The 20,145-nt window shown below is 40.6% G+C and overlaps 1 protein-coding gene across 1 annotated transcript in view; it reads right to left on the minus strand.

The window, feature by feature from the left end:
* map3k5 (mitogen-activated protein kinase kinase kinase 5) overlaps positions 1-20,145 on the minus strand; it is a 176,496-nt gene that overhangs the window by 63,431 nt on the left and 92,920 nt on the right. Inside the window, exons 10-15 of the mRNA XM_060849929.1 lie at positions 13,156-13,309; positions 10,354-10,461; positions 10,175-10,224; positions 7,393-7,488; positions 6,129-6,210; positions 1,205-1,338 (exon numbers count right to left, since the gene is read on the minus strand). Of these exons, the coding sequence (XP_060705912.1) occupies positions 1,205-1,338; positions 6,129-6,210; positions 7,393-7,488; positions 10,175-10,224; positions 10,354-10,461; positions 13,156-13,309 (624 nt within the window). The remainder of the gene's footprint in view (positions 1-1,204; positions 1,339-6,128; positions 6,211-7,392; positions 7,489-10,174; positions 10,225-10,353; positions 10,462-13,155; positions 13,310-20,145) is intronic.

Here is a 20,145-nt window from a genome sequence, read left to right on the forward strand (position 1 = left end):
TGTTGCCCTTGATTTTGGGTCTCTGAAGTTCTTGGGAAAATCCTATCCAAGATGTTAACATGCTACAGAAAGCTGGTTTGAAGTCTTACTTCAGAGATTTGAGCACATAATCTAGGCCAATGCTTCACTGCAGTGCTGCGGGAATGCTGCATTGACAGAGGCACCATCTTTCAAAAATTCATTAAATTAAAATCTATATGCCCGTTCAGATGGACAGAAAAAAATCATTTGGCATCGATAAATAGGAACAGGGAGTTTTCCTGGTATCTTGACTACTGTTTATCTTTTAATCAACAATGTCAAAACAGATTTTTCCAGAAGTTATCTCACTAGGATCTTGCCGAGTGAAATTTGGCAATTATTCCATTTCAAAATTCCTGCACTTAATTAGCTGAGACACTTGCTGATGTTATGATAGGGTCTATATGGATAAATTATTTCCTTTCTCTCTTTCCATACTAGATTCTGCATTATCACTGATAAGCTGGCTGTACTGGTGATAAATCACTGAGTATTCCTAGCAAAGCCAGATGTACAGTGCAGTTCACCTTGCTCGGTCCAAAAATGGGATGAACGTTTGTCTTCAGTGCTTGGGCAGGAAACATAACCAGATGCTGCACAGGAAGAAAATCTGGGTTCAGCAGTCTGGTTCTCCATCAAAATGAAGCCCGTTTGATTTAATTTTCATTTAAATTAACAGAAAGAAAACAAAGTTAGCTCTGTTCTCAAGTATTTGCCCTCCATCTTGTACAATTCAAAGTTAAAGCTTTTCACCCAATGACTGAAGATTTGTCGATCTCTACCAATGTGCATCAGCTCCCAGCTTCAGAAGGGCATCCTTACTGTCAAGAGAATGGTAAATTAATGCCAACTAATTTTTGTACTGTGGGCCCATTTCACCATGAACATGAGTCACCGGTCAAACACAATGTGTTTGCATCAATCTAGGGATATTGAGAAACCATGGCAACATCTAGTGCCTCAGATCTTTTTAAAGGAAGGAATATTTTTATTTGGAGACCTAGCTACTAATGGCACCTTTCAATATATCCACTGTCACAAAAAAATGCCTTAGTTGCCAAATGCTAGGTTTTTTCATGCTACAGTTCAAGATTACTAACTTGATAAAATATCTGATATCACATTATTCACTCATTTTGCACAGACAATTGTTTCCTCTCTCAAGGTATTCACAGTTACTTGCCTGCTGTCCCTTTCCGGGATTTCTTTGATGGCAATTCTGACCTGATTGCTGAGGTCTCTACCTGCATAGACCATTCCAAATGTCCCTTTTCCCAGCACCATCTTTTCACCATTCTCATCATATTCATAATCGTACTGTTGGGCACAAAAGAAAAAAAAATTGTTCACCTTCTAGTTTCATCAATTTCCTTTTGTGTACTTACATTTCTTCTACAGCTTAATTAATCTACACATGAATAATCTTGGCGTATAATTGCTTACTTCTTTTTTTTACATACATTTACCTCCTGTGTCATGCTTTGATAACAGGAAAATCTGAGTCAAGAGTTCACAATGGGGATGTATCATATAAACATTTCAACAAACAGAGCTCCAAACTGCAATTTAAGGACTATCACATTCAACTTTGTGGGGTCAATTTTGACATTCAGAAACTAATTTGCGAAGTGTATTGGTGACCATTCCATTCTGCATGCTGCACTATTCAGGCACATCATCTGTCACACACAAAAAAAAGTGGTCACCAAGCCTCAGATTGTTTGAATTCTACATGCTGTAACCTGAAGACATTCTGTTATTACATTATCTTCCTGCAGACAATGCTTGTGCAAGGAGGAGTGATTATGATTTTGTGGCATTGGCCTTAGCTGAACTTTCAGGTTAGTGGAGGATGCCAAACATTAATCTTGAAGCAACCTGTTGCACTTCACTTCAAGAATATCAGCCGATTAACATCAGAAGAGGTCCATTGATAAGTGGGAGATGGTGGCATAGTGTGATGTCACTGGGGTGATGATCCAGAACTCCAAGTTAATATTCTGGGAATGAGTTTGAATCCAACCATTGCAGATAATACAATTTGAATTCAATAAAAAATCTGGAATAAAAAGCTAGCCCAATAATGACCATGTAAACACTGTAAACAGATTATTATAATAATGCCGCTGGTTCACTAATGCCCTTCAGGAAAGGAAATCCGTCCTACGTGACTCTAGACTGACAACAATGTGGCAGACTACTAAATGCCTTCTGGGCAAACAGGGATGGACAATAAATGCTGCCCTGGACAGTAATGCCCACATGTTGCTAAAAAATGTAAAAGAATTGTACTCATGGGAGATAGGCCATAATGCTGATGTAAGGTAGGGCTGACAAAGCTTGCGAGGAGCTAATATTCTAGATCCATAAATGAAAAATATATTGGTAACATTTTTCTGGTCACTTCCGGTTTAGGCATCCAATCCATATAGTCATGTATTTTCACTTTAACTTCCACCATGTTCAATAAAATTGCAACTGGGTCCAATCTACATTGTCAATTGGACTGTGATTAGCATGGGAAAGAGGCTCATCACTTGTTTCTTTAGCCCCAGTTGTAAACTTGTGAAATTTATAACAAGTCAATCATTAAGGTAAATAGACTGACCCCATGTTAAGATTCCCACCATCCCACTGTAACTGATGTTCTCTCTAGTAACAATCAGCAACAGTATCTGAATTGGTAGGCGTGAATTTATTCCCTTCATGGCATGACTCAACAAACTGGCACATTAGAAGAATATAATAGTCATACAGTCAACTTCAGTCCAACCTGTCTATCCTGACCAAGTTTCCCAAACTAAGCTACAAGCTCCAACTTACCAGAAACAATGCCATTACAAAATTACTAGTGTGCAAAATCAAAAACCTTCAGCAAGACCTTTCAAGTCCGCATTAAATTAAACCCGAATTCTGGCAAATCTTTTCCTCATCCTCTCGAATGAACAAAGTTTAAAATTACCTACAAAATCTCCCACCAGCCAGCTGCAATTCTCAAATTCTAAAACTCAAACAGTAGGATATAACAAATCAAAGGTGTCATCAAGAGCATATAATATGCAAGGTCGCAGAAGGCTGAACTCCATTCCTTTCAAGTCCTGTAATAAAGTCCTACAGAAACAAATAAACTTGAAAAATGAAAGCCCACAGACAAATAACAATGCTGTGACAGAAAAGGTTCAATGAAAAAATCTAATGAAGTGCTTGGCAAGAGGCTGCCATTACATTGTTTGGGACCGTCAAGTCAGGCTCTCAGATGTAAAAATATGATGTGAAAATTAATTTGCAATGGAATTGGGCATTTCAGCTGTAATTACATTTTTTTGGTTACGTACTAATTTGAAAACAAAAAAAAAATAACAATGCATCTGATGTGAAAGGCATCACTCCGGACTGGATAATTCACAAATATAGATATCAACAATTACTGAAAGTATATTTGGAAAGTACAAGTCAGGATCAAGTCTAGTGCAAGTGATGGAGATTGCAAAAATGTTGAATGAATAGTGATGGTTTTGAAGTGTCAAAGAAAGAAAATTTAGTTACATGTACCGTTCAGCATGAATAATGCGCCAAGTGAACAAAACAAAGGGGCATGAATTTCAGAAAGTATATCTGTCAGACATACCAAACTACTGAAAATGTGAATAAGATTCATTTTTTTAAGAAGCCAGTAAAACCATGAAGGATATCTCCACAAAGTGATCAAAGTTTGAGGCCAGAGGAAGTATCATCTTCAGATCAAATCTCATGAGTTCTAAATGCATATGACAAAAAGATCCAACCTATTCACATTCTGGTTACATTTTGATATCTTGGGCTAGAAAACTTAATTAGATATTTACACTGGTCTTGTAATTCCTAAAGTTAACCCACTGAAAAATGCAAAGTTAATTACTAAATCCAATTTGTGGCATTTAATCCCAAAACACAGAAGATAATAACATATTTATAAGACTATAAGATGGATGAGCAGTAGTAAGCCATTCAGCCCATGGAGTCTGCTCCACCATTCAATAAGTTCATGACTGATCTGATAATCCTCAACGCCACGTTCCTGCCTTCCCCTCATAATGCTTGATTATCTTAAAATTCGGTCTTATCCTTGAATATACTCAATGATCCAACCCCAACAACCCTCTGGGATAAATAATTCCACAGATTCACCTCGATCAGAGGACAGATTCCTCTTTAATTCCATTTTAATGGGTGACCCCTAACTCTGAAATTATGCCCTCTAGTGCTAGAATGTCCTACTAGGAGTAATAACCTTAGCGCATCTACATTGTCAAGTCCCCGAGGAATCTAATATGTTTCAATAAGATCCTCTCTCATTCTTCTAAGTTCCAACAAGTGCTTGCTCAAAGTGCACAGCCTCTCCTCATAAGAAAAATCTTCCATACCCAGAATCAACCGAGTGAACCTTCTTCAGACTGCCTCCAATATCAGGATATCTCTCCTTACGTTCGGGGCCAAATTTGTTCACTGTATTCCAAATGCAATCTGACGAGTGACTTGGATAGTTTTAGCAAGACTTCCCTGTTTTTATTAACCATTCCCTTCAACATTTCATTTATCTTTTTTTATATCGGGCCTTTGTTGTAATAAATCGACTAAGGCCTTTGGCAAAAGCATTATAAAGCCAAATAAATCACAAAATTAGATATTAGATGAGATCATCAAAAGCTTGGCAAAAGAGGTATGTAATGTCTTAAAAACAGAAAGTAATATGGAAAGGTGGAGGCAGGAAATTCCAGAGCTCAGGGCAACCAAAGGCATCACAACCAACGGTGAGGTGATTCAAATCAGGGATGGTTGAGAAGCCGAGAATAGATACGCACAGATAGCCTGAGTAACTACAAAAGTCCAAGGAGCTCACAAAGATAGGGAAGGATGAAGCCACAAAGGGACTTGAAAACAAGGAAGAAAGGTTTAAAAATAAAGGCATTTATTGAATAGAAGCCAATATAACTTGACAAGAAGAGAGACAGGTGAACAGGACTTAGTGTGAAGTAAGACAAAGGCAGCAGTGTTTCAGTTTCCCTCAGGATTATGAAGAGTAACATTGGGAGACCAGTCAGGACTGTGTTAGTTTGGTCGTAGCTACAGCTAGAGGGTTTTCAGGAGAAGGCAAGTGGAAACAAATTAATTTAACCAATGAAATGACGTACTGCTGTGAAGAGGTTTTAAGTATGAAAATGAGACACAAATAAATTGTATAATTGAAAAGGAAATGAATCAAACTGAGGAAGTGTCACGAGTGAGATGAATTGGATACCTTCCACTTGGCATGGATGAACTGGACCGAAGGATCAGTTTCCGTGCTGTATATCTCTGTGACCTGCCATCTATCAAGTATTTCACTGCGGACAGGTGGGGTGTATATTAAAATATTTAATGTTGGTCCCAAATGGGAGCCTGATTTGAAACCAGTTCATGCTATGCCAGTTTTATTGGGCTTGGAAACTCAGAAGGTGCCAACTCCCTAAACCAAGTGATGTTCTCAGCATTTCTTGTTGGGCATGGAGGAGCAGGGATACTTTCCCCAGAATACACATTGGAAGCTTTCTTTCTTCCTATTTATCAAGTCCAAATCTTTGTATCTCCCTTGCTGTCCTAATCAGCTTCTCTCAAACCTCACCATTACCTCAAACCTGATCTCCAGCTCTCCCAATCTCTTACCAATTACCTGAATGTTTTCAAAGTTCACTAGCTAAGACTTCCTGCTACAAAGGTATTCACTCTTTCACCCACTGACCAGGCTGCCTGTTCGGCTGGCAGGAGGCTGGGATACAAGCTCTTGGTAACTTCCCGTCATTAAGTTCAACAGGTTTTTTGGTGGGCTTGGTCTTGGTTCATCAGCTATTTTCAATTACATCCTCTTCCCAAATATCAGACCAGTACCTTAAGGAGCAGGTTAGGCATAGTGTGGCCCATTTTCTGCTCAATTATACAATGAAAATCAATAAGCTGCAGTTCAATACAAAGTAATAACATGTTCAGGTTCATGGACCTGAAACACTTCATTTGTTTATTACTCCAGAGATGTTGTTACTCGTGTTTCTGGAATTTTCTGGGAGCTTTTTTTGCAGAAAAGATTGTCTTACCTCCAAAGCATCTCCTTCCGAGTCACCTTCCTCGGCACCCTTTCCTACCTCATCGGTTATGGAGTTCACCATTTCACAGAATCTGAAAACAAACATTGCGAACACAGATGCTCATTTTTATTGACAAGTTCTGTTACTCGTAGGTCTGTGCTTTTATGAATTAGTCTGTCCTTTCAATTATGCCCATTGTATTTTTCCATTAAAAGAAATTCTGGTTAGTACTCTTCACCACCAAACTGCAACTTCTATTCTCTGCATTTTATTTCATACCCCATTACATTGGAAACCTAATGTACCAACAAAAAACAAATTAAATTCAAAGAAGGTAAAAGTAAATTTGCCATAATTAAAAAACTTCTAGGTATGGAAATGTCCAGCACTATACTTAGACTGACCTAAATTTGCACACTCGATTATGGTCATACTTAACAGTATGATATCTGGAATGTTAGTTCACATTTTTCTCTTGACATTTTCAGCCAACTTTAAATGAAGAAGTGACAATTTCATTAAGGCATATAAATCATTAAACATGCCTGCCCCAATTAAATAGTGCAAAAAGAAAACGTCACATCTTTTACTGCTGCAGAAACTTTGCCAGTGTTGTGAAAAATAGCATAAAAATGAATGTAATCCAAAATTTTTTTTGATCTCATGAAAATTTTAAATATTTTGTTTCCATTTGTCTTTGGATTTTAGATTGCATTGCAAAGCACTCTGTGGTTTTTCCATATAATTTATTGGAAGGATTTCACTGCCATTTTTGCCAAGTAACCAAAATAAAATTAATCATCTGGTTTTCCTCTAAAGGTTCTTAAACACATTAAAATGTAAGCTTTAAAACATTATATTAACAAAACCGCTTCTGTTTTTACATTCTGAGCAATAGCACTGCAGTCCAAATTAAATTAAGGCACTCTAAAATGCTTCATTTATACATCAAAGAGGAAGTCACAAAAGTACTGAGCCAATGAAAGCACTAACTCTGTGAAAACTAGAATTCTAATGGCATAGTGCACTGTACATATCAACAATACCATTATTGACTACCGAGATTACACCTTAGCAAATTCCCACATAACAAGCTGCTAGAGCTCACGACAGCTTATTTACACTAAGTGGGTGGTAAAATCAGATGAGTCAGGTACACACCCTCAACTAATTACTTGATTATAAATAGCATTTTTTCACAATAAATTATACATCATGCCTTGCAGACAGGAATTTGGTCTGCATGAAGCGGAGATTGTTAAAATATACTTACCTCTTGCAGTGTAGCTCTGTGCAAAAATATATCTGAAAGTCATCTGAATTATGCAGAACGTACAGGAAGCAACAACGCTCATCACATTTTGAAACACTGCAACATCAAGAGGACAATTTTTCAGGCTAACAATCCTATACCCACACTTTTTCAGCAGATCACAATTTAGTTTATCGTTTGACATAAAATCTTCAATACGTAAGTAAACATTTTGGATCACAGACCATAAGTAAATGAAGCTGGTTAAACTACACTCTCACTTGCACCTTAACTCCTCTTCAGGAATTCACACAGTTCTCATCACCCACTCCCTGTCAACTCAGTCATTACAAAAATGTTGTTTGATACTACTCCTTTCCAGTTTCTTCACTCAGCCCACATGCTATTGAATAAGGTGGGTGTAACTGTAGCAAATCTGGAGGTTCAATTAATTCAATTTACCAAAATTTACTGGCTCCTATTCTTTGTCTGGGACAAGGTAACATCAAATCTAATGGTTATCAAAGGAACCTCGATTATCAGAACGAGATGGGCAAGCACTATTTTGTTCGGACAATTGATTATTCGGTTAATTGACTCTATGCCTCTCCTCTGGTGCTCAGAGTTTTCGGAGGGGTTTCCTATTTCCTTGCTCTGCTTGCCTTGCTCCCCCTCTCTGTCTCAGGGTTTGTTTCTGAGCAGAGAACACTTGTGGGTCAGGGACCTGCAGCATTACTGAAGCCCCGCACCCCCCATCCTGCCATCAGTTCAATGGGATTGACACAGCAAACACTTGTTAAGTCTGTTTCCCGTTCAGGAGGCTAGGCAGCAGCACACTGCGCTGAGACCTTGCCCATCTGACCCCAACCCCACCCCTGTCTGACCCCCACCCCCGTCTGACATCTACCCCACCCTCTCTTCAGGGCAGCTGAAATGAACACCAACAGGAAGACTGCTGCAGCCTTTGGGTGGGGGTGGGTGGGTGTGTCTCAAAAAAACAAACACACACACACACACACACACACACACACACACCCCCCTTTTAACTCTGACTTTTTGACAGGCCCCACCTTTGCCCTGTACAGCACAATGTTGGAGAGATTATCTGGGGAATGAAGGTTTAGGGTAGGCCCGTGTTGAACTCCAGGGCAAGTGTGGGGAGAAATATAGAGGGTGGTCAGTCATTTGAGACTGTGCCTGGGCTCCCAACAATGTCCAGGACTATTCTCAGCAGCATTTCAGTAAGCCAAGTTCATTTTTAGTCACTGCAAACAACAGACAAAATCAGTGTTGAAACACCTCTTTGATGTAATGTTTCTATCAGGACTTTGAGATCTTTGGATAATCTGGAATTCAGATAATCGATATTTGGATAATCGAGGTTCCTCTGTACATGACTTTTATTGTTTTGCTAGCAAGTTATCTGTTTTCATGTTAGTTATGAAGCTTGTATCAGTTTTTTTTTCAAAATTATCCACTTCTGCAATCCTCTTGTTTATTTAGAAAGATTGAAAATCAAGAATAGGAAAACTGTTAAAGTCCCAGAGGAACATGGGGATGCTCTTTCATTTGAGAAAGATGATGGGTGGTGGTTTAACTAGAGGGTCCCCATGTCTCAGACGAAGATGGAGTTGTGAAAGCAGGACCTGAATTGGAACAGGAATTAAACCCATGCTGTTGGTGTAACTCTGCATCACAAATCAGCATTCCAGCCAACTGAGCTTAAGTAATATCGAGGAGAAAGTGAGGATTGCAGATGCTGGAGATCAGAGCTGAAAATGTGTTGCTGGAAAAGCGCAGCAGGTCAGGCAGCATCCAAAGAGCAGGAGAATCGACGTTTCGGATTCCTGAAGAAGGGCTCATGCCCGAAACGTCGATTCTCCTGCTCCTTGGATGCTGCCTGACCTGCTGCGCTTTTCCAGCAACACATTTTCAGTGCTTAAGTAAAATCGCCAAAACAAGTAACAATTATCAAATATTGGCTATGTTCCAATTGTACCCCTTTGATATTAGTCTATCATAAGAGAAATTGTCAAATACACTTTTAAAAACTAAAGAAGAGTATACTAGAAACAAAAACACAAATTGCTGGAAAAACTCAGCAAGTCTGGAGCATCTGTGGAGAGAAATCAGAGTTATCATTTCGGATTCAGTGACACTTCCTCAGAACCTGAAAAGTTAACTCTGATTTCTCTTCCCAGATGCTGCCAGATCTGATAAGCCTTTCCAGCAATTTCTGCTTTTGCTTTTGATTTTCAGTATCCGCAGTTCTTTCGGTTTTCATTTAAGAGTATACCAGAAGTATTCTCAAACTCAGGAAGGAAAATCAAATCAGTAAACTGTAACAGATTACAGTCTCTCAAAACCCTACAATATCCTTTACCAGCACAATTCTGATTGTCAAGGATCTTTAACTATTCCCTTAAAAATTTAGAACTTTTATTCTTAAATAAAATGTCAAGCTAACTCATCTATATTTTCCAGAAAAATGTTTCTACCTGAATAAAATTAGGGAATAATTCTGTCAAGACACATACTTAATTTGTATAATTTTTCTTTTCACAAAGATCCTTATGTAAAAAACATTCAATCAAAATCACCGCTGATCAAGTACCTAAAATTGTTGCCTGCTTAAACTATTACAACCTAAATCAGTAACTACATATCCATATCAACAGTTATGAATGCTGAAAGAAATATGACCATTTCTTCTTAACAAAAAGCGCTGATATACTGCCTGTACTCTGCTTTTATGTTGTAGCTATAAAGTATATTAAAGAGCCCAGGCAAGCCAGTTACTGACCTCACACCCCTAATAGTTGCAGCGTTGAAGTTCCATTCATAAATGCCATTCTGTAGTACACAGCCCGTTGGGCCCATAGAAGAAAAAAGAAAAAAAAACAAAATGCATATTTCAGCTAAAGGATCATGAATACCGAGAAATTAATCCATGAATTATTTTTGTTATGTTCTATAAATTACCTTGTCATGTGGTGATACGTGCCAAATAGATACTGTCTTCTCTTCTGCATCATTGTTTATGGATAAGTAGGCAGGCTGGAAAACCTTGGTTGGCTCCAAGATTAAAACCTGGTCATAAAAGTATGAAAAATGACAAATTCATGATCCCAGGGTTTGCATACAATAAAGTCTCCTTTATCAGTAGGTTAGTGACAATACGTGGTGCTGGCTCTCCACCTTAACATACCCACAAAATGTCAACATTACCAGCTTGATATCTATTATGTGTAATTATTAATGTGAATACTATTCACATAAGAACGCACATTAAGATTACATGTATTTAATAAATGACGAATGTGCTAATTTTCTCAGTGCACAACAGATTTTATCATACAATGTGGTGCAACTTGTTAACCTGAAGTCATCCAATGCACATTGCTGTACCCCAGTAATGAACTGAATCATTGAAGCAAACTTTTAGCTTTCAGCTGTGTGTGGAAGAGTGGACTTCCTGCCACTGAACTTCAGCACGGTTATAACATAAGAGGCCCTTCAGCCCTTCATGATACTGGTTCGCTGAAGGAGCATTTCAGTTACTGCCATTCCCCTACCTTTTGCCAGTGCCCCCACAATTGTATTTCTTGTTCAGATAATGATTCACCCCCTTCATGCCAGATCCTAACCACTCACTGTTTGTAAGGTTTTCAACTTTATGTTTCCATTGCAAATGACCTTACTCTGGTTCTCAATTCTTTCACCAATGAGAACTACCTTTCCATATCGATTCTATCCAGACCCCTTGTGATTTTGAAACCTCCATCAAATTTCCTCCTCTATATTCAGGAAAACATTACCAAGTTATTCAACCTTTCTACGTATCTGAAGTTCTGCCTCTCTTTTTGGACCTGGGGAACACATGATAGGAAGGATGTGAATACATTGGAGAGTATGCAAAAGCAATTTACAAGAATGGTTTCAGAGATGAAAAATTTGAGCTATGAGGACAGGTTGAGAAAGCTAAGACTTTTTGTCTTGAAGAAATGAGGTATTCAAAATCATGAGTGGGCTGGATAGAGTAGATAGAGAAAAATGAATAGGAAGAGCTTGAGGGATATGGAGCGGGTGCTGGCAGGTGAGACTAGATTGGGTTGGGATATCTGGTCGGCATGGACAGGTTGGACTTAAGGGTTATACATCGCTATGACTCAATGTTCCTGCTCATAAAAAGACCAAGAATGAGAGGGCATATATTTAAAGAGATTTGCCAAAAATGTAAAGATGACTTGAGAAAACACATTTTCACCAAGTATTTCGGATGTGGAATACACTGCCTGGAATGTGGTGGAGGCAATCAAGGCCTAGAAGGGAGCACTGGATGATTCTTTGGATAAAAATTCAAGCATACAGGTTTGGGGGAGAAAAGCTGGAGATTTCCTTTTGCCAATGAGGCTCATTTAACGAGCCACTTTAGGCCCAGAGGGCTGAATGGCCTCCTCCTGCACTGTAAAACTTCTGTGATCTCATGAATTTTTGACTGAACTCTCTCTAATCCCTTCACATCTTTTTCAAAGCGGGGTGTTCAGAACTGGACACAATTCTCCAGCTGAGGCCAAACCACTAATTTTCACCGGCTGTGAATCTGGCAGATTCTAAATTGGGCAGGTGATTGGCTCTGCCAGATTACTGCCCAGTTGCTTCAAGTGAAGGTTAGTCTCATTGACCTTTGAGGGCAAACGGGCAGAGGCATGATATACTGTTTGTCATAAACACTCGCATACTTTCCTGCTCATAACTGTGTATTTGTACACTACACAGTGTAAGGGTGCTAATATTCTGTCTCTATGTAGTTTATTCTCCCCCAGTGATTTTGCTGAATTCTCTTATTTAGAAATAAAAACATTCCCAAACAGTAAACACTGGTCCATGCTAACTTGGTATAGTAACTGCAGTGGGCGTGAGTAATTGGATGTGTAGGTGTTTGCAAGACTAGATATTTCCATTATCTAGGGGAGAGAGTTGTGACAATCTTTGTGTACAAAGGTTTAATATTGTTACCAGGACTCATCTATTCTTAAAATGAATGATAAAACAAAGTAGTTGTGTTTATTATGAATTCAAATGTACTAGCTAACCAGACAGTATAAGTGGTCCCATCTGGAATGCCAGACTTGCATTGCACTTTTGCTCCTCAAAAGAAGTCAAATAGAATGCTTACGGTGTGGAAATAGGCCCTTCGATCCAACAAGTCCACACTGACCCTCCGAAGAGTAACTCACCCAGGTCCATTCCCCTACCCCTCTACGTTTACCCCAGACTAATGCAGCTACCTACACATCCCTGGTCACTATGGACAATTTTACATGGCCAATTCACTGAACCTGCACATCTTTGGATTATGAGAGGAAACCGGTGCACCTGGAGGAAACCCATGCAAACATGGGAAGAATGTGAAAACTTCATACAGACGTTAACCCCAGGCTGGAATCCAACCTGGGTCCCTGGTGCTGTGAGACAGCTGCGTTGCCCAATGAGCCACCGTGCCGCCCAAATGATCTGTTTATTTTTGCCACCAGACCCTTTATAGTTAGTTGATTTCCTCCTGATCCCAATACATTCTTGTGCAGTCAATGCTAGAGTTCACCATCGACTGATATCAATAATTATACAGAGTTCAATGAGTTTCAGTTTTTGAGGACTGCACCTTTACATTGTGCTTGCGTGCATGCGTCTATGTTTGTTCTCACATAGGTGCTTGAGTAATTATACATGGGAGAACGAGGCTGTAGAAATACAGATAAAACGTTCAATAAGACGACATACAGGAAACCGAACCAGCGTCACAGCTTCATTGGTGGCTTCCACAATGAAATCCATCCAAAAGTCCATGAGCTCCTGACATTCAGGGGGCTGCTCTGGAGTCTGTTTCTTGAAACGTTGGTATATGTGAATGGTTTGTACAACAGACTTCAGATACCTACAAATACAGACAGCATCAAAAGAAAATCTAGTCAGGAACATTAAAAAAAAAGTTTCATCCCACTGGCAGGCTCACCCCCAAACTGGCTTATGGTGTAGGGTTATATTGCCAATAACTGACTGAACCTTCTTCCATCAGACACTTGTCCGTTTAATTAATAAAACTTAGCTGCAGGTTCCCTTCAATGGTTGATGTTAAAATGTAAAATTGACCACGACTTTTCCATCATGGATGCTCTCAGGATAAGGTAAAAATAATCAGCGTGTTCATCAAACTTTTCTGGAAGACGAGAGAAACTCTCAAGGAAGAGAGCAAATCTAAAAGGTGACAGAAGTAGAGAATCAGAGAATTTTGCTTCTCTGATTAGGTAAAGCAGGAGTCAATAAATGGTCACAGGACAGATAGAGGCTATCAGACTCATTGTGTCCATGCTGGCTCTCTGCAAGAGTAGCTAGTCTCAACTTCCCATCATTCCCCACAGCCCTGCAAAATTTCACCTCTTCATGGGCTTATCCAATTCCCTATTGAAAATCATATCTGAACTTGCCTCCACCACAATTTCAGGCAGTGCACTTCAGACCTCAGTCAGTGCACAAAAAAAGATTTCCCCCGAAAATATTACAGATGCTGATAATCTAAAACAAAATAACAGAAAATGTTAGAAATTCTCAGCAGCACAGGCAGCATTAATGGAGAACACCATCCAGTTTACAGTGCAGGACTATGAATATTTCTCCTTAATGGAGACCAATCTCAGCTTTTTGAAATGATCCATGGAATTGAAGCTCAATCAAGGAAGCACCTACTCTGTTGCCTTGACATCCTTCTTAAAAAAATGTTGCCAGACTTAGACACAAAACTTCAGTTGAGGGACTCCAATACTAAACTCATTGTACAAACAGTTTTCAGAAAATTAAAACCAAAGGTCTTCGGAGAGGTTAACTTCCCTACAAAATAAAGCAGATGATTGGTGAGCAGCTAGAAAGTCTTTAAGTACTAAAGACGTACATTAATTGTCTAATCAAGAGGCAGCTCAGACCTTCAACATGACTGTCTGTTTCCATGTGGGAACCTGAAGATACAAACAGTGTTTGTGTGTTCTGGAGTTTAGCAAAAGTTAAAAGGGGTCTAAGCACCAACCAGCAACCCAACAAAATCCTTCCACATCTGGGTGGCTTGGTAGCCAATGAATTACGAGTAGCCGACTTCTCAATAGGGATTTGTTAGGACATAGAACATCGAACAGTACAGCACAGAACAGGCCCTTCAGCCCACGATGTTGTGTCGACCATTGATCCTCATGTATGCACCCTCAGATTTCTGGGACCATATGCATGTCCAGCAGTCTCTTAAATGTCCACAATGATCTTGCTTCCACAACTGCTGCTGGCAACGCATTTCCACGCTCTTACAACTCTCTGTGTAAAGAACCTGCCTCTGACATCCCCTCTATACTTTCCTCCAACCAGCTTAAAACTATGACCCCTCATGTTAGCCATTTCTGCCCTGGGAAATAGTCTCTGGCTATCGACTGCATCTATGCCTCTCATTATCTTGTATACCTCAATTAGGTCCCCTCTCCTCCTCCTTTTCTCCAATGAAAAAAGTCCGAGCTCAGTCAACCTCTCTTCATAAGATAAGCCCTCCAGTCCAGGCAGCATCCTGGTAAACCTCCTCTGAACCCTCTCCAAAGCATCTACATCTTTCCTATAATAGGGCGACCAGAACTGGACTCAGTATTCCAAGTGCGGTCTAACCAAAGTTTTATAGAGCTGCAACAAGATCTCATGACTCTTAAACTCAATCCCCCTGTTAATGAAAGCCAAAACGCCATATGCTTTCTAAACAACCCTGTCCACTTGGGTGGCCATTTTAAGGGATCTATGTACCTGCACACCAAGATCCCTCTGTTTCTCCACACTGCCAAGACTCCATTCCTTAATCCTGTACTCAGCTTTCAAATTCGACCTTCCAAAATGCATCATCTCGCACTTATCCAGGTTGAACTCCATCTGCCACTTCTCAGCCCATCTCTGCATCCTGTCAATATCCCGCTGCAGCCTACAAGAGCCCTCTAAACGGTCAATGACAGCTCCAACCTTTGTGTTGTCTGCAAACTTGCTGACCCATCCTTCAATCCCCTCATCCAAGTCATTAATAAAAATTACAAACAGTAGAGGCCCAAGGACAGGGCCCTGTGGAACACCACTCACCACCGACTTCCAGGTAGAATATTTTCCTTTTACTACCACTCGCTGTCTTCTGTTGGCCAGCCAATTCTGTATCCAGACAGCTCTGTTCCCCTGTATCCCATTCCTCCTGACCTTCTGAATGAGCCTACCATGGGGAACCTTATCAAATGCCTTACTGAAGTCCAGATACACCACATCCACAGCTCGACCCTCATCAACATTTCTAGTCACATCCTCAAAGAACTTGATAAGGTTTGTGAGGCATGACCTGCCCCTCACAAAGCCGTGTTGACTGCATTTAATCAAGCCATGCTCTTCCAGATGGTTATAAATCCTATCCCTCAGAATACTTTCTAACACCTTGCAGACGACAGACGTGAGACTTACTGGTCTGTAATTGCGGTGATTTCCCTATTTCCTTTCTTGAAGGGAGGAATTACATTTGCCTCTCTCCAGTCCTCAGGTACGACTCCAGTGGAGAGCGAGGACACAAGTGGCGAAGCAATTGCATTTCTCGTTTCCCAAAGCAGCCGAGGACAAATCTGGTCCTGGCCTGGCAACTTGTCGATCTTAATGTTTGACAAAATTTTCAGCACATCAGCTTCCTCTATTTCTATCCATTCCAGCATGCACACCTGCTCTTCAAAGGTTTCATTCACTACAAAGTTTGTTTCTTTCGTAAAGACAGAAGCAAAAAACTCATTTAGGGCTTCCCCTACCTCCTCAGACTCCACACACAAATTCACTATGCTATCCCTGATCGGCCCTACTCTTTCTTTGACCATTCTCTTATTCCTCACATAAGTGCAAAATGCCTTTGTGTTCTCCCTTATCCGTTCTGTCAAGCCTTTCTCGTGCCCCCTCCTGGCTCTCCTCAGACCATTTTTAAGCTCCTTCCTCACCTGCCTGTAATCCTCTAGAGCTGAGCTTGACCCTAGCTTCCTCCACCTTATGTAAGCTACCTTTTTCTTTTTGACGAGAAGCTCCACTGATCTTGTCATCCAAGGTTCCTTTATCTTACCCCTTCTTGCCTGTCTCAGAGGGACATATTTATTCATCACTCGCAACAACTGTTCCTTAAACAGTCTCCACATGTCTATAGTGCCTTTACCATGGAACAATTGCTCCCAGTCCATGCTTCCTAACTCATGTCTAATCGCATCATAGTTTCCTCTTCCCCAATTAAATATCCTCCCATTTTGCTTAATCCTCTCCTTCTCCATAGTTATGTAGAATGTGAGGCAGTTGTGGTCACTATCACCAAAATGCTCTCCCACCACAAGATCTGATACCTGCCCCGGCTCGATTCCAAGCACTAAGTCTAGAATGGCCTCTCCCTTCGTCGGCCTGTCAACGTACTGAGTTAGGAAACCCCCAAGCACACCTTACAAAAACAGTTCCATTCAAATCTTCTGCTCGAAGGAGGTTCCAATCAATATTGGGAAAGTTAAAGTCACCCATTACAACAACCTTTTGTCCACACTTTTCCAAAATCTGCCGACCTATGCTTTCTTTCATCTTCCTGCTGCTATTGGGGGGCCTGTAGTAAACCCCTAAAGAGGTGACTGCTCCCTTGCTGTTCCTAATTTCCACCCATGCTGACTTGGTAGGCAGATCTTTCTCGACAATGGAAGCTTCTGTAGCTGCGATACCCTCTCTTGATTAGTAGTGCTACACCCCCTCCTCTTTTTTCCCCCCCTCCCTATTCTTTTTAAATGCTCTAAACTCTGGAACATCCAGCAACCATTCCTGCCCCTGAGAAACCCATGTCTCTGTTATGGCCACAACACCATAGCACCAGGTACTGATCCATGCTCTAAGTTCATCACTTTTATTCCTGATACTCCTTGCAATAAAGCAAACACACTTTAACTGATCCCTACGTTCCTTCCCAGGAAAATCCTTCCCACTAGCTGGTCTATCTCTCGCTATTGCTTCATCTGCATCAACTCTCACCTCCGGTATACAGCTCAGGTTCCCACCCCCCCGCCATACTAGTTTAAACCCGCTCGAACTACTCGAGCAAACCTTCCACCCAGGACATTGGTCCCCTTCCAGTTCAGATGCAACCCGTCCTTCTTGTACAGGTCCCACCTTCCCCAGAAGGCATCCCAATTATCTACATATCTGAAGCTCTCCCTCCTATACCAGCTGCGTAGCCACGTGTTAAGCTGCGCCCGCTCCCTGTTCCTTGCCTCGCTATCTCGTGGTACCGGTAGTAAACTAGAGAACACTACTCTGTTTGTCCTGCTTTGCAGCTTCCATCCTAACTCCCTGAAATCACTGTTTATATCCTCAATCCTTTGTCTGTGCCAATATATAACACGGTTTCTGGCTGTTCGCCCTCCCCTTTTAGAACCTTATACACCCGATCGGAGACGTCCCGGACCCTGGCACCAGGGAGGCAACATACCAGGAATCCTGATCCGGACCACAAAATCTCCTGTTTGTTCTTCAAAGTAATAAAGTAACTCAGGGCCTTAAATGTGAAATAAAATTATACAATTTTTGAAGGGTAAATCTAATTAGATTGAATGTAAACTCTCAATCATGTTGCTAGATGGAAAAACTATTTTAAAAAAAGATATACAGATATCTAAATGGACTGCTGAAGACAAACTACAAAAAGCTAGCTAGTCAATATAAACCCTGTGTAAGACAACGTACAACAACCTGCCCTGTTATAAATCTGTTTACTTCTTTCCTTTATTGCATAATCCTGGATATAATTATGTCACTGATTATTCCTTAGCGAACAGCATTCATTTATGTGTCAATCTTTAATACAGGTAGTTTTAAAAACAAACTATTTTTCATAAAATCTTGCACCATAATATCCAAGAACATTAGGGGCAGCACAGTGGCTCAGTGGTTAGAACTGCTGCTGCAGAGACCTGGGTTCAGGTCCACCCTCCACTACCTATGTGGAGTTTGCACATTCACCCTGTACTTGCACGGGAAGTGCTCCAGTTTCCTTTCACAGTCCAAAGAAGTGCAGGTTAGGTGGGTTGGACATGCTAAAGAACATCCAAGGATGTTCTGGCTAGAAGATTAGCCATGGGAAATCCAGGGTTACAGGGATAGGGTAGGGAGGATGGATCTGGGTGGGATGCTCTTCGGAGGGTTTACATGGACTTGATGGCTGAATGGGGTGCTTCCACACTGTACAGATTCAGTGATTCTATTTCAGCTGAAAAATGTCCTTAAGGGATGGGAAAATGGAGAGCTAAAATCTTGAATTAACAAAAATGTTGTCAGAACTGATGAAGAGTCACTTGGCTTGAAAGGTCAGCTGCTTTTCTCTCTATCAATGCTGCCAGACCTATTGGGTTTTGCTAGAACTTTTGACATATTATTTGTTTTGTTCCCTGCAACCAATCTTCCTGTAGCTTCAGAGGTTTTGATACTTTCCTGGGGATCTCCCACTCCTCTGACTGTTTCTACAGCAATGGTCCTATGCTGCAAAATCTTCCAAAGCGTTGTCACATTTCAGCTTCCATCCTTCTGACCGGTCTGTGCATCATTCCAACATGAATCTGAAGATCCTAATCCTGACAATCACCTTCCCTTTGGCCAGTGCACCAACTTCCCAGCTGCCTAGCTGAATGCTGACAGATTTGTGACAACCAGCTGCCAAATCCAATATCCTGGACAACCCTCCTGGGCTCACTTCTACTTTGCTTCTCATGTAGGATGGTGAAATTTATAACAATGATGACAGGGACACAGCTGTGGGTAAAGGGAATTACAACCATCACAATGAAAGTATCCTGGAGTGACAGAGTTAAATACAGTCAGGAAAAAATCTAGGCCAACCTCAGACAATTACAGAAGGACAGCAACAGAATCACAAAGGAGAGATTAAGTGAACCCATTCTTTTCTCTGATTAGTAGCTTGAGATAGATTTATAAAACAGTGCACAACACAACGTGGTTCTGACCATTAGCAATGTGGATCTTTGAGAACTCAAAATGAGCACATATCAGGAGATCCACTGTACTTCATTTTGATACACAAGTATTCTTAACACCTTAAGTTCAACAAACAAAAAAAAAGTGATGAAATTTGCATAATTCAGGTTTGACCACTATAACTGTTTTGGATTCACAAAAATACTCCTGAAAATACCTAGGGAAGACCAAAGTCATCATCACTGGACCCTGCCACAAGTTTCATTCCTGGCTTCATCGCCTCACTCTCCCTGAGTATGGTCTCAGGCCAAACCTGACTGTTTTCAATCTTGGTGTCATATCTGATCCAAAGATAAGCTTTGATGACATATCAATGCTAACGGTAAGTTAACCCACTTCCACCTAAAGTTGCTCGATTCTGCTTCTGCTTCAGTATGTCCACATATAGAAGGAACAAAAAGCATGAAAATTGCAACGCTCTTCAGGTTTACCTTTCTGCCTCCATAAAACATAAGCTAATACAAAACTCTACTCTCTCAGTGCCCAATAAGTCCTGTTCAACCACTATCCACTGTGTTTGTTAATTGTCCTCAGCTCCCCATTAAGGCATGCCCTTAAATTCCTATCTTACTTCAGAATGCCTCAGGTTCCTCAGCCTTTCCCATTTCTTTGCCCTCTTTAACCTGGCAACCGTCCAAGATGTCAGTGTTCATCTAATTTTGGCCAATT

Source organism: Hemiscyllium ocellatum, chromosome 3, assembly GCF_020745735.1.
Source record: "Hemiscyllium ocellatum isolate sHemOce1 chromosome 3, sHemOce1.pat.X.cur, whole genome shotgun sequence".
Classification (NCBI taxonomy): Eukaryota; Metazoa; Chordata; class Chondrichthyes; order Orectolobiformes; family Hemiscylliidae; genus Hemiscyllium; species Hemiscyllium ocellatum.